Below are 13,725 nucleotides of genomic sequence, written 5' to 3'. Positions count from 1 at the left end.
CCCTCCCAATCCCAGAGCCCCCTCCCAATACCCCACATCCCCTCAGCGCCTCCTCATGTCCCCTCCCAATACCCCACATCCCCTCTCCATGTCCCCTCCCAATCCCAGAGCCCCCTCCCAATACCCCACATCCCCTCAGTGCCTCCCCATGTCCCCATCAAATCCCAGAGCCCCTCCCAATGCCCCACATCCCCTCAGTGCCTCCCCATGTCCCCATCAAATCCCAGAGCCCCTCCCAATGCCCCACATCTCCTCAGCGCCTCCCCATGTCCCCTCCAAATCCAAGCCCCCTCCTAATGCCCCACATCCCCTCAGCGCCTCCCCATGTCCCCTCCAAATCCAAGCCCACTCCCAATACCCCATATCCCCTCAGCGCCTCCTCATGTCCCCTCCCAATCCCAGAGCCCCCTCCCAATACCCCACATCCCCTCAGCGCCTCCTCATGTCCCCTCCCAATACCCCACATCCCCTCTCCATGTCCCCTCCCAATCCCAGAGCCCCCTCCCAATACCCCACATCCCCTCAGTGCCTCCCCATGTCCCCATCAAATCCCAGAGCCCCTCCCAATGCCCCACATCTCCTCAGCGCCTCCCCATGTCCCCTCCAAATCCAAGCCCCCTCCTAATGCCCCACATCCCCTCAGCTCCTCCCCATGTCCCCTCCAAATCCAAGCCCACTCCCAATACCCCATATCCCCTCAGCGCCTCCTCATGTCCCCTCCCAATGCCCCACATCCCCTCAGCGCATCCTCATGTCCCCTCCCAATACCCCACATCCCCTCTCCATGTCCCCTCCCAATCCCAGAGCCCCCTCCCAATACCCCACATCCCCTCAGTGCCTCCCCATGTCCCCATCAAATTCCAGAGCCCCTCCCAATGCCCCACATCCCCTCAGTGCCTCCCCATGTCCCCATCAAATCCCAGAGCCCCTCCCAATGCCCCACATCTCCTCAGCGCCTCCCCATGTCCCCTCCAAATCCAAGCCCACTCCCAATACCCCATATCCCCTCAGTGCCTCCTCATGTCCCCTCCCAATCCCAGAGCCCCCTCCCAATACCCCACATCCCCTCAGCGCCTCCTCATGTCCCCTCCCAATACCCCACATCCCCTCTCCATGTCCCCTCCCAATCCCAGAGCCCCCTCCCAATACCCCACATCCCCTCAGTGCCTCCCCATGTCCCCATCAAATCCCAGAGCCCCTCCCAATGCCCCACATCTCCTCAGCGCCTCCCCATGTCCCCTCCAAATCCAAGCCCACTCCCAATACCCCATATCCCCTCAGCACCTCCTCATGTCCCCTCCCAATCCCAGAGCCCCCTCCCAATGCCCCACATCCCCTCAGCGCCTCCTCATGTCCCCTACCAATACCCCACATCCCCTCTCTATGTCCCCTCCCAATCCCAGAGCCCCCTCCCAATACCCCACATCCCCTCAGCGCCTCCCCATGTCCCCATCAAATCCCAGAGCCCCTCCCAATGCCCCACATCTCCTCAGCGCCTCCCCATGTCCCCTCCAAATCCAAGCCCACTCCCAATACCCCATATCCCCTCAGCGCCTCCTCATGTCCCCTCCCAATCCCAGAGCCCCCTCCCAATACCCCACATCCCCTCAGTGCCTCCCCATGTCCCCATCAAATCCCAGAGCCCCTCCCAATGCCCCACATCTCCTCAGCGCGTCCCCATGTCCCCTCCAAATCCAAGCCCACTCCCAATACCCCATATCCCCTCAGCGCCTCATGTCCCCTCCCAATCCCAGAGCCCCCTCCCAATACCCCACATCCCCTCAGTGCCTCCCCATGTCCCCATCAAATCCCAGAGCCCCTCCCAATGCCCCACATCTCCTCAGCGCCTCCCCATGTCCCCTCCAAATCCAAGCCCACTCCCAATACCCCATATCCCCTCAGCGCCTCCTCATGTCCCCTCCCAATCCCAGAGCCCCCTCCCAATGCCCCACATCCCCTCAGCGCCTCCTCATGTCCCCTACCAATACCCCACATCCCCTCTCTATGTCCCCTCCCAATCCCAGAGCCCCCTCCCAATACCCCACATCCCCTCAGCGCCTCCCCATGTCCCCATCAAATCCCAGAGCCCCTCCCAATGCCCCACATCTCCTCAGCGCCTCCCCATGTCCCCTCCAAATCCAAGCCCACTCCCAATACCCCATATCCCCTCAGCGCCTCCTCATGTCCCCTCCCAATCCCAGAGCCCCCTCCCAATACCCCACATCCCCTCAGTGCCTCCCCATGTCCCCATCAAATCCCAGAGCCCCTCCCAATGCCCCACATCTCCTCAGCGCCTCCCCATGTCCCCTCCAAATCCAAGCCCACTCCCAATACCCCATATCCCCTCAGCGCCTCCTCATGTCCCCTCCCAATCCCAGAGCCCCCTCCCAATGCCCCACATCCCCTCAGCGCCTCCTCATGTCCCCTCCCAATACCCCACATCCCCTCTCTATGTCCCCTCCCAATCCCAGAGCCCCCTCCCAATACCCCACATCCCCTCAGTGCCTCCCCATGTCCCCATCAAATCCCAGAGCCCCTCCCAATACCCCACATCCCCTCAGCGCCTCCTCATGTCCCCTCCCAATACCCCACATCCCCTCTCCATGTCCCCTCCCAATCCCAGAGCCCCCTCCCAATACCCCACATCCCCTCAGTGCCTCCCCATGTCCCCATCAAATCCCAGAGCCCCTCCCAATGCCCCACATCCCCTCAGCGCCTCCCTATGTCCCCTCCAAATCCAGGCCCCCTCCCAATGCCCCGATGCATCCGATGAAGTGAGCTGTAGCTCACGAAACCTTATGCTCAAATAAATTGGTTAGCCTCTCAGGTGCCACAAGTCCTCCTTTTCTTTTTTCCATATCCCCTCCAAATCCCAGAGTCTCCTCTTCATGCCCGGGGCCCCTCCCACACCCCCATACTCCGGGCTCTCTCCCCACAGCCCCTCCATTACCCTGTCACCCCAGCCCCTATCTCCCCTGGGTCCCCGCCCTGGCCCAGGGACTCGCCTCTTGTCTCGGGCGAAGACGCCGCGCGCTCCCGCCTGGGGCTCCCGCGGGCTCTCTGTGCCCGCGCGCGCGCGCGCGCTCCCCTCGCTCAGCTCCCCCGGCGCGTCCCCGCTCTCCCCTTTGTGGCCCCGGGGCGCTCCCGGGGCGGGACTGGCCTGTGTCGAGCCCCGGCCCTGCGAGCGGCCGCGCCGAGCGGGGGCAGGTAGGCCGGGGGTTCGGGCTGGGGGGTTCGGGCTGGGGGGCTCGGGGAAACTTTCCCAGCGCCGGCGAGAGCCCCGGGCTCGGAGCGACGGACCCCGCGGGGCGGACCCAGGGAAGGGGGCGCTGCCCCGCCAGGAGCGAGCGGGCGGGGGGGGGCGGGCACGAACCTACCCCGGCAAGGGGAAGGGGCCAGGCCTTGGAGCGGCCCGAACGCCCCCCGCCCGATGTGGGCACCGGGCGGCTGAGGGGGCCCAGCCGGGCGCGGCCAGCGCCGGGCCAGGGCTGCGCGGGCCGGGCTCTGCGCCCTGCGGCACGGCCCTGTGCAGAGGGGCAGCAGACGCCGGGCTGGGGAAAGGTTCCGCGCAGGAGCCCCCCTGGGGCCGGGCAGCGCCTGTTGCATCCCAGAAAACAGCCGCCGACCGCCCGCGGCCGCCAGGTGGCTGCGCCGAGCCCATCCCGGCGTCAGGCAGAGCCAGGCCCTGCTGCTGCTCCGCGCCGCCGAAGGGGGCAGACGCCGACCCCTGGGCATGCCGCTGCCAGGCGATGGTGCCTGCAGACAAAGTGTCCCCTTTTGCAGGCCCAGCCGGTGTAATGGCAGTGCAGCTGAAAACCCCGCAGCCCGGCCTGCGGCGTTGAGCAAGGAGATGGGGCACGAGGCAAACTTCTGTGGCGCGCTCACACTTTGCCTCAGTCCTAATCAGTCATCGTTTTAAGGAGCAGGCCCCATGTGCAACGTAGGGGACTATTTGTGTGCAATAGTTGTAATGTAATGAGCTGTAGCTCACAAAAGCTTATGCTCAAATAAATTTGTTAGTCTCGAAGGTGCCACAAGAACTCCTTTTCTTTTTGTGAATTCAGACAGACAGGGCTGCTACTCTTAAACATGTTAGTACTGTTGATCAAGGAGTACTTGTGTGTGGAAAAGACCTGTCATTCTGAAGCAAAAGTCCTGAGTTCTAGTCCCCATATTTGTTTTGCTGGCAGCTGAGGTGTATATGTATCATACGCAGCTTTCACTGTACGGTATGGGTACACTATAATGTGCTGCCTAGGGCACCAAAGGAAATTAACTTGGAATTGATATCTTTCCAAAATAGTATAATTTGTTTCAATTATTTATCCATCTCTCATTTTGTTTTTGCAGAAACTGTCAAGGGGAATGTCTTACTGCCTCAAGTCAGAAAGCCTTTTGGATACAGGCCCAATATATGTGCGTGAAAATGGGCACCTGTACATGGTAAATCAGGGTTCTGGAACTGTAAAAAATGCCACTCCAAAACCAAGGCCTTTTAGACTGTTTTCCAAAGGATTCTCTGTGGAGCTTTGTATGAACAGAGAAGATGACAGCGCAAGGAGAGAGAGAACAGATCATTTCATCTTTACTTATACTAAGGAGGGCAATCTCCGGTACTCAGCCAAGTCTCTCTTCGGTCTAGTGTTGGGTTACATTTCTGACAATGTTGATCATATTGATTCGTTGATTGGCTTTCCAGAGCAGATTGCTGAAAAGCTTTTTTCTGCTGCAGAAGCAAGGCAAAAGTTTACAGAACCAGTTACAGGACTTAGAGCACTACAAAAATTTACTGAGGCTTATGGAAGTCTGGTGCTTTGTTCATTATGTTTACAGAATAGGTAAGTGCATTCAGTTATGTAAATGTGAGTCTCCACCAGTGTTGTTGCTTAAGTGTTTCATTTTTTTACTTAAATATAAACATTTTCTTGATTTGGATTATTAAATTATATTTGTTCACTCCAAAAAGTATTGTTAGTAAATAGCGCTTGATTTAATTCTTATGTGTAATGCAGAACCCATAATACTGCCAGTTAATCCTCCAAATCCACACGAACACATTCGGCAACCGGAATTGAAGGATAAAACCTGCAGCTTTATTTTTAACATGCTAACGTTTGGCATTTGTATGGTGCAGGATAGTTTTAACCATGTCAGTCCCAAGGTATTAGAGAGACAAGATAGATGAGGTAATATCTTTTATTGGACCTTCTGCTGGTGAGAGAGACAAGCTTGTCTAACTTAACGTACCTCACAGGGGTGTTATGTTAATAACTAAATTGTGTCTGAACTAATAAAAATCCTTCTCTATAAGTATTTAAACATTTATTTGGACTTGTGTAGCCAGCAAAACTTTCCAGCACGCAGTCCCAGGGGGCTATTCCATGTCTTCTATTGCATTTCATTTTAAGGGTATCAGTACCCCCTAAGGCACGGGGGAGAAAAGGATAGCCTTGTAATTATATCACAGGTTTTGAAGTCAGAAGACTAGTATTACTGTTTATTACTATTTGTATCTAGAGGTGTTGCATGCCCTCCATATTAAATACACCTTGACCAGGAAAGTTCTCCCTCTCCACTCTTCTCTGGACAAGTTCTAACTCAACAAGAAAAGTTTTTCCCTACAAGGCTTAAAATAGGATAATACCCCTCTAAAACCTTGTCCCTGGTGAAGTACCTTCCTATGTTATAACAATTTGTTGGGGTTTTTTTTGTACATTCACACAGTTTATGGTCTTTTCAGTCCTTTAAATATGAATCAGTATAAATCAAAGCATATAGGCTTGGATGCCAAAGGTGGCATGAGCAATATAGGAAAGGTTTAATAAAAAACATCAGGTGATCCAGGTGTCACTTCATCCTCAGAATGATCACATTTCTTGCCAGTCTACTCATGAACTACCCTTTTCATGAGTGAAAGATGACTTCTGTTGAAGGATCTTTGCGTCTTCTTTATTTCTCTAGTCAAGGGTTTTGTTTTTGGCCATGAAACATCAATTTTACCATTTGGCAAGCAGTGCTGCCAGAATTGGACTGATATAGCTTGAGATCTAGTTGTAATAGCTGTCTTTGCAATTTGAAGTCACTAGTTATGGAGCAAAGTATTTTTTGAGTCAGATCAGAGCCACAATGTTGGTCTAAGACACTGAGTAAGTACTTGAGCATGTGTTCCACATGGGCTGCAGCCTGGGTAGATAATGAAGAGAGCATGCTCATTTGGGGCATTTTTCCCATGGCAGCTGGCATTATGCCAATATGAGTAGGCACCTTCTAGGACTGTACCTTTATGCATCTAAACGTTGATAGCTTTCTGCTCTTTACAGATATCTGGTTATTTCTGAAAAACTTGAAGAAATTAAGTCTTTCAGGGAGCTGACCTGCTTGGATCTTTCCTGTTGTAAACTTGGAGATAACCATGAATTGCTAGAACATATCACCAAAGAAGCTCTGTCTAGGTACCAATTTATTTATATGTTTAACTGACCAGCATTTTCTTTTCCATCACCAAGAAATTCACAGAATCACAATCACACTGTCTCTTTAAAGGAAAGTTTTACAGGCAACAGACACTTTTATTGGGGTTTTTAGTTGTTTATAAATTCTCTTCTTCAGGTGAAAAAAGCAACCATCAGAACTAATAACACAAATTGTATGATACCAAGCATGTATTGAGTCTTTAGACATGATCTACAATTATGAAAGTTTGAAATAAAAGTACTCTACTATCTAATATAAAGACCAATTGTTTTGCATATTTTTCATTTTCTGTTTATATTATACACTCAATATATAGTATATTAATATATATTGCAAAACTTAGTTTTCAACTCTTGTAGACTTTCCCTATTAAATTTGCTTATTGATTTTTTGGGAGAAAACTTCACCAAAATAATCGTTTAACTGAATCAGTATGTCAGCATGAGATATTCCTAATTTACGTATTTTGTCCAGTATGTGTTTGCTAAAATGTTTATATAACAGTCTTTTCAAGCTACCAGAGATCTAAAAGGTAGAAAATTGTGGAACTTTATTAGATAAGTTAATTATGTTTATGAATTAATAACTGTTACTACATAAGACTTCCATGCGTTTGATTCAAGGTTGTTTTTAAAAGGATGCTGTGGAAGTGTATCTATAAATTTTTGGGGATTTCATTTATTCTTGTTTGCAATACTTCCTTGTATCTCCTACCAATTTTGTCCTTTCCTATATGTCAAGCAAGGATTTTCTTTCTCCAGTTTTGAATGGGTTTGAAATTGACAAGCCTAATTTTCCTTAACTTCTAGTTACAAAGAATCTTATTGCTGGTGTCAGCAAGCTGTTGTGTTCCAGTGTTTCCTGTGTCATTGAAACTTTGGCAATAGTTTGTTAGGTAATTGCTTCAGCAGAGCCTTCAGAGGCAACAGGGAAAATACCAAAGAGGCCTCTTGTTTTATTGGTCCTTTTAATATCAGCAAAGGAGTGGTAGATTGAGCAGGTGTTAGGGGAAGATTGTAGACTTTTCACATGAAATGCTAATAATTTTACTAAAAACTTTGAAATTATTCCTTTACAAACTAACTTTACATTCCTTATCCTAGTGTAACTCGGCTCCTCCTGAAGGATAATTGTTTGTCAGATGCAGGCCTTCGCAAAATGACAGCGCCAGTTCGAGTGATGAAAAGGGGACTTGAAAATCTGTCTGTATTAGATTTGTCTTGTAAGTGTGTCAAAGTGCCTCATAATTTAAATTTAGTAAAACATGGTTACTTCTCATCTAGGGTTCCTCCTAGTGAATATTGAAAGCAGACAATTGTTCAAAATTAGCCCCTATATCAGGAGTCCAAACAAGGACTTCATCGACAACTTGCCAGAAGCCACATGTTGCACCTATAGCCTTATCCTGCTGCACTGAAGTCAGTGAAAGCAGAATCAGGCCCTTGATTGGCATAAATACAGCATTTAAATGAACATTTATGCATTCCAAAATGGAACTCAAACTCGTCAATATCCAAGCTGAGTGACTCAGTACTAAATTTATAATCTAAGTTTTGTATTTTACTACTACTACATATGACATGAACCTAACCTTTGTCTAGTCTTTCTGCTAGGATGGTCACTATTCGACAGGTAAACTTTTTACACGGAGAACAAGACTAATGGCTTGGCTACACTTACAAGTTACAGCGCAATAAAGGAGTCCCGGGCACACTAGCTCATTACCTGTCCACACTGGCAAGGCACGTAGAACACTTTGACTCCGCGGCTACAGCGCTGCTGGTACTCCACCTCGGCGAGTGGAATAACATTTGTTGCACCCTCGCTGGAGCGCCACAGCACCAGTGTGAATGAGGTGTTGCTTCTCCTAAAGTCAAGTGGCCACTCTTGTCATTGTTTGGAATCGGCTGTAGAAATGCGGAAATGCGCTTTGAAAGCTCCATTTCTGACAGCCGGCTGCTTATCTGATCTGAAACAAAGCAAGCCATTAGTGTGGAATGCTGTGTGAGAGAGAGAGGCAGGGGGGGTCTGCTGCTGTCTGAACTTACAAGACAGCATGCTGACATGCTCTCAGACCCCCAAAAACCCACTCTCCCCCCACATACACACAACACACTCCCTGTCTAACTCCAGCCGCCCCCCCCATTTGAAAAGCACATTGCAGCCACCTGCATGCTGGGATAGCTGCCCATAATGCACTGCTCCCAATGATGCTGCAAGTGCCGCAAATGTGGCCACGCCAGTGCGCTTGAAGCTGTCGGTGTGGACAGACTGCAGCGCTTTTCCTACTGTGCTCTCCGAAGGCTGGTTTAACTCAAAGCGCTCTACAACTGCAAGCGTAGCCATGCACTAAGGTGACAGTCTTAGTCTCAAATACAACATCAAAAGAAAATTTTCAGGACTTGACATTAACAAGGGGTACTGATTATAGGTGGGGCTCACAGCACCACCCTGTTATGAAGGTTGCCTGTCACTTCCTATCATGTGTTCTCAGTTGCTCATAACTTTACCATACTTTATCCATTTGGGGTGAAATATTCTATGCTCGGTGTCTGATTTAGGCTGATTTCTTCTGGACAATGATTCATTCAGCCATTTCCAAGAACAAGGCTAGGGAAAAATGTTGTTTTGCCCATGTTAAAAAAATTCTGGCTGCCTTTGCTTTGAAAAGCTCTATCACCTCCATGCTCTGAAATTTGGAAGATAGGGGCCTTTGGTGAGAGATGGGCCTTTTGCTGACCATGTGAAAATCTGCCCAAATTTGGCCAAGTTATAAGCCTTTGAAAAATTACAGTTTGCACATGCTCACTGAACACTTTTTTTAGATTTAGCAGTTAAATTCCCTACAATTGCATCTGCACTGAGCATGCTTCAACCTGGAGCTGAGTAGAACCTTCCCTGCAATTGCAGCTTTGTGCCATGCTGGGTCTAAGCACCTGAAGTGAGATCAGGGAGCCTGTCTTCCCTGTGGTCTCAATGCTGTCCCCCACTGGACCAGGCAGTATGAAGGAGGATGCTATCTGATTCAATTTTTTTTCCATTTTGCTTTTTTCAGAAACCTAAAAAAATTGCACACAAAATGCTACTTTAAAAAACACTTCAGGTTGCAAAGTCAAGCACTCAAAAGTTAGCCTTAATTCTGATGTTTCCTGTCTGTGTAACCCTAATTTGGCCCCCTTGTGAGTATGCAGTATGATAGTCTTTAGTTACATGAGCACTTACTATTTTTTTTCCTCACAGCACCCCTGCCTCATTCAGTGCATGGTCTGGACCTACTCTGGGGATGAGTCAGGGTTGTATTTTGAAAGATACTGATGTCTGTTGGATTCCTGCTTCATTTGCAAAAGTTGGAAGATGTGTAGTGAATGAGGCAGGAGACTACAGAAAGAGAAAGGACAGTCTCTCAGTTAAGGTAGTTGAATACTGCGCTGGAGAACTGGATTCTGTCCCTGTGTGATAATGGGCAAGTCATTTAAAAGTCAGACTTTTCACAGGTGACTACTTCCTTGCATGTTCCTCATTCTCTGGGTGCCTGACCTGAGACCCTTGTGACTGGCTTACACAAGTGCTGAGCATTCACAGCTACAACGGAAGTCACTGGGAGCTTTGACTATGTAAATGCTATATAATGCTAAATAGTTTCAGAAATCAGGTCCTAGTTGTTTCAGATTAGCCACTCAAAAGGCATGGATACTTTTGACCTTAATTTCTGTGCCTCAGTACTTCATTTGTAAAATGGGGATAATAATTCCCCCTCTTCTCACAGGGATGTTGTGAACATTAACAAATGTGTGAAGCACTCATACTATTGCGATGAGTGCCATAGGAAAGCTCATGAGAAAAATAATTCTGTCTTCAGAATAGGTTTGAATATTATGCAGTAAATATAGGGCCACACATTGAACAAGGAGAAAAGAAAATATTAGGAATAGTTGCTCATTAAGTGAGCAGCCTCCATTCCATGCGCTGAATGAAAAATATGCAACCATGTAATTAAACACTGGATCATAATGCATACACCCCAGGGGACTGGATTAAGGTTGCACAGGCAGCCTCAACACTGGCATTTCCTATCTTTTGGTGCTTGACTTTGAAGCCTTACATTAAAAGAACATTAGTTTTCATGTGCAATAAATGTGTATTTACATATGCACAAGTATGGCTTATTCATTTATAATGCTTAACCTAATTGAAGCAATCTATGAAAGCTTAATTTTGCTCTGAAGAAGAAAAAAAAATCAGTTTCAAATAACTTTCAAAACATGGAGCATGTTAATATAAATGTGCCAGAATAGCTTATAAAATATTTACCAGGGGAATAATTGCTTGCTTGCTAGTATAACATTTATATTGTCTTTTTTCCACGCCTACATCTTAATACTTTAAAAAAATCCGTTTTGCAGGACACACTTCTATAGTCATGCAACTTAATCTAATCTTTTTTGATTTTATAGGTAACCGTGAAATCACTGATATGGGAATTGGGTACCTTTTTTCTTTCAAGAAGCTGAATTATTTGGATATTTCTGAAACCGGTCTCAAGGTAAAACAGAGTTTCCACCCAAGTCTGTTACATATATATAGCATGATCAAATGCTTTTCTACACAATCTGCTTTATATTCTTTTTCCACTAGGATGTTAAGGCAGTCATTCAGAGGCTCCAGACCCAAATAAGCTTAGTTCATTCAAAAGTGCCTCTGAAAGAATTTGATCATAGTAACTGCAAAACAGAGGGATGGGCAGAGCAGGTATGTTCATTTTTTGTTTGTTTGTTTGTTGCTGTTTTAATTTCTACAAAACCGAAGTATTTGTCCTTTTCAGTCACAAGTCATTTCACCCAGTGAGGTTCTATATCTTTTTAGTACTTAATTCTGAGAAAACAGATGTTAAAGAGCTTAGAGAATGAACATGTTCTGCATTCTTACATGCCAGAGGAAGTATCCAGAGGTTGCATTGACTGTTTGCTGACAGCCAGGGTCAAACCTACATTTGCAGAGAATAAAGCAGAGTGCAGGTATTCTCACTTTGTCAAATAATGTGCTCAGACTGGGAAGTCTCTGCGTGCACCCAGTGAGGTCACTTGAAGCAAAATGAAGCATTGCATGCTGGAGCTTCTGTATGGGCAGCTTTCAGCTGCATTATAGAACTCTGAGCCACATTTGGATGGTATGGCACACTTTGTTTACCCTTCTGTTAGGGAAATTGCAATTGCAGGGATTTCATTGTAACAGACTGGGGTATATCTATACTACAGAGACTGTACTGGCATAGCCACATCCCGATAACTATGCCAGCATAACCGCACAGTGTAGACACAGCCTTCAGCAACTGAAGGGATTTTGCGGTGGTATAGAAACATTACCTCCCTGAACAACGGTAGCTATGTTGATGGAAGTATTCATTCATTGACATAGCTGCGTCTACCCTGGGATTAGGCTGGCATAGCTACATCTGTTGGGGTGTAGTTTTTTCACACCCCTAACTGAGATAGCTATGTTGACCTGACTTCTAAGTGTAGACCAAGTCTAATACCATGTCTGTCGGAGGAAAGTTGCACTAGTTTAATTAAATTGATTTTAAATCAGTCTAGTTAAACTGGTGCAACTTGTGTGCGTGCCGTACCATCCAAATGTGGCTCAGTGTTCTATAATGCAGCTTAAAGCTGCCCATACAGAAGCTCCAGCATGTAAGAGGAGAATCACAACCATAGAGACTCCTACTGTAATGGAAGTGTTGTAAGGGGACATGTTAGCTGCGGATGTTTTTTCTGTTTCTCCACGGTCCTTCATCTTGCTTCGTATATACGTCAGAATTCCTGTTTGATAAGATAGTATTCGTAAGAATTAGAGGAAGGAATATTTTACTTAGGTTGCTAATACTAAAAGCTTTTACTGAAAACTAGTGTTGCTGTATAAGTCATCTCTGACGGGTAATAAGGCATAAAAAAAGCTAAAGAGTAAGGTGTAGAGTTGTTTCTGATGATGATTTCCTTTAAGAAAATCATTCAAAATAATTTAAATCATGTTTCAGACAGTGTTGCAGTGGGAGCAGTTAGCTATGAAAACTGTCAAGCCCAAGGAAAACTTGAAGCCCAGAACAGCAGCTCAACACTTCTGTACGTAACTGTGTGAGGTTCTGAATAACTTGTTCATTAAATTTGTACATTATTTTTACACTAAACTTATTTAAAAAAACAAAACCAAATAGTGGCATATTGAATGTACACCTGCAGCCACTTGTGAAACTGAGCGTTTTTCACTTATACAACATCTTTAAAGTTACAAAATATCTAAAAAGTGATGGACCTTGCTTTTAGTGAATATATATTTTTTTATGTGATGGAATATGACTTAGGTAAATCCAACTCACTGCCAGCTTGAGCTCAAGTGCGTTGAAACCAATGGGAGTCTGTTGGCCTCAGTGGGTTTTGGGTTAGTTCTTGAGGCAGCTGGAATCTGGTGACTCAGGTCATTTTCAGCTTGGTCATCTGACTTTGTACAAAGTGATTAAGTTAAGCACAAAATCCTCCCTTTGTAATATGATTAGCACATTTCCCAACAAAAAATGAGTAATATAAAACAATCTTATGTGTTGTATTGATTAAATACAACCAAATATTGAAAAATTGATTTCATTTCTAAATATTAAGGATTTGTAGGTGTATTAAAACATGGCTTAACAAATGATGACTAGCTTTTGTGCCAAGCACATACTGAATTAGAGAGCAGGCTTAACTCTGTGTTTTGGGTTTTTTTGTAGATGGAAAGAGATGCAGGATAGAAGAACCAGTCAAGTGCACATTGGTGCAGACTAAAGCAAAAGCTTCTGAAAACTTGCAGTTCTATAAGGATAAAGTACAAAATTGCCATTTCCCTTTATTGAAAAAGGAGGCTGCAGCTAGCCACCAATTAAAGAAAAATAAAGAGAAAGGTTTAACTGAACAAGAGAAAGAACGAACTTCAAAGCAGACACACACGTGCCTGACCATGGAAGATTGGGACTTGTTGAATACCTATTGATTCAGAAAGATTTCCCTTTTTTCCTGGTGGTAAAGTTGTTAGAAGTATCAATATGAATTTGTGTATGGAGAAAGGAGACAGATATTTTTTAAACAGCAGTAGCATAGCAGCAAATTATAGCTACTTGTGTTGGGAGAGGGGAGTGCTAGACCCAAGAGGTGGAGAGATGGTCATTCGAATGTATATTTTCTATACATAATAATTTTTTCAAATAAATTTTGTCATCCTTAA

The 13,725-nt window shown here is 46.3% G+C and overlaps 2 protein-coding genes across 4 annotated transcripts in view; one reads left to right on the top strand and one right to left on the bottom strand.

Moving 5' to 3' along the window:
• Positions 1-3,513, bottom strand: part of IFT25 (intraflagellar transport 25) — an 11,239-nt gene extending 7,726 nt beyond the window's left edge. Inside the window, exon 1 of one of the 2 annotated variants that reach the window (XM_077825275.1) lies at positions 3,378-3,513. The gene's annotated coding sequence lies outside the window, so the exon portion shown is untranslated. Of the gene's footprint in view, positions 1-3,005; positions 3,139-3,377 lie in introns of those variants that run through there. The other variant, XM_077825274.1, reaches the window with a different exon arrangement.
• Positions 3,094-13,725, top strand: LRRC42 (leucine rich repeat containing 42). 2 transcript variants are annotated; one of them, XM_077825271.1, is made up of 8 exons: positions 3,094-3,207; positions 4,351-4,838; positions 6,321-6,452; positions 7,578-7,696; positions 10,929-11,017; positions 11,110-11,223; positions 12,506-12,590; positions 13,235-13,725. In XM_077825271.1, exons 2-8 carry the CDS (start codon positions 4,366-4,368, stop codon positions 13,492-13,494), a joined length of 1,272 nt encoding a protein of 423 aa, XP_077681397.1. In that variant the 5' UTR covers positions 3,094-3,207; positions 4,351-4,365; the 3' UTR covers positions 13,495-13,725. The 2 variants fall into 2 exon arrangements, with proteins under 2 accessions (XP_077681397.1, XP_077681396.1); XM_077825270.1 differs by lacking the exon at positions 3,094-3,207 and adding an exon at positions 3,625-3,940.

This window comes from Eretmochelys imbricata, chromosome 8, assembly GCF_965152235.1.
Source record: "Eretmochelys imbricata isolate rEreImb1 chromosome 8, rEreImb1.hap1, whole genome shotgun sequence".
Taxonomy (NCBI): Eukaryota; Metazoa; Chordata; order Testudines; family Cheloniidae; genus Eretmochelys; species Eretmochelys imbricata.
The sequence above is the reverse complement of the archived record's forward strand: the minus strand, read 5'-3'. Positions and strand labels throughout refer to the sequence as shown.

Excerpts from the sequence above, each read along its gene's own strand:
- LRRC42 (XM_077825270.1), top strand. Across the intron at positions 6,453-7,577 it reads ACCAAAGAAGCTCTGTCTAG|TGTAACTCGGCTCCTCCTGA; the intron begins GTACCAATTTAT and ends TCCTTATCCTAG. Across the intron at positions 7,697-10,928 it reads GTCTGTATTAGATTTGTCTT|GTAACCGTGAAATCACTGAT; the intron begins GTAAGTGTGTCA and ends TTGATTTTATAG.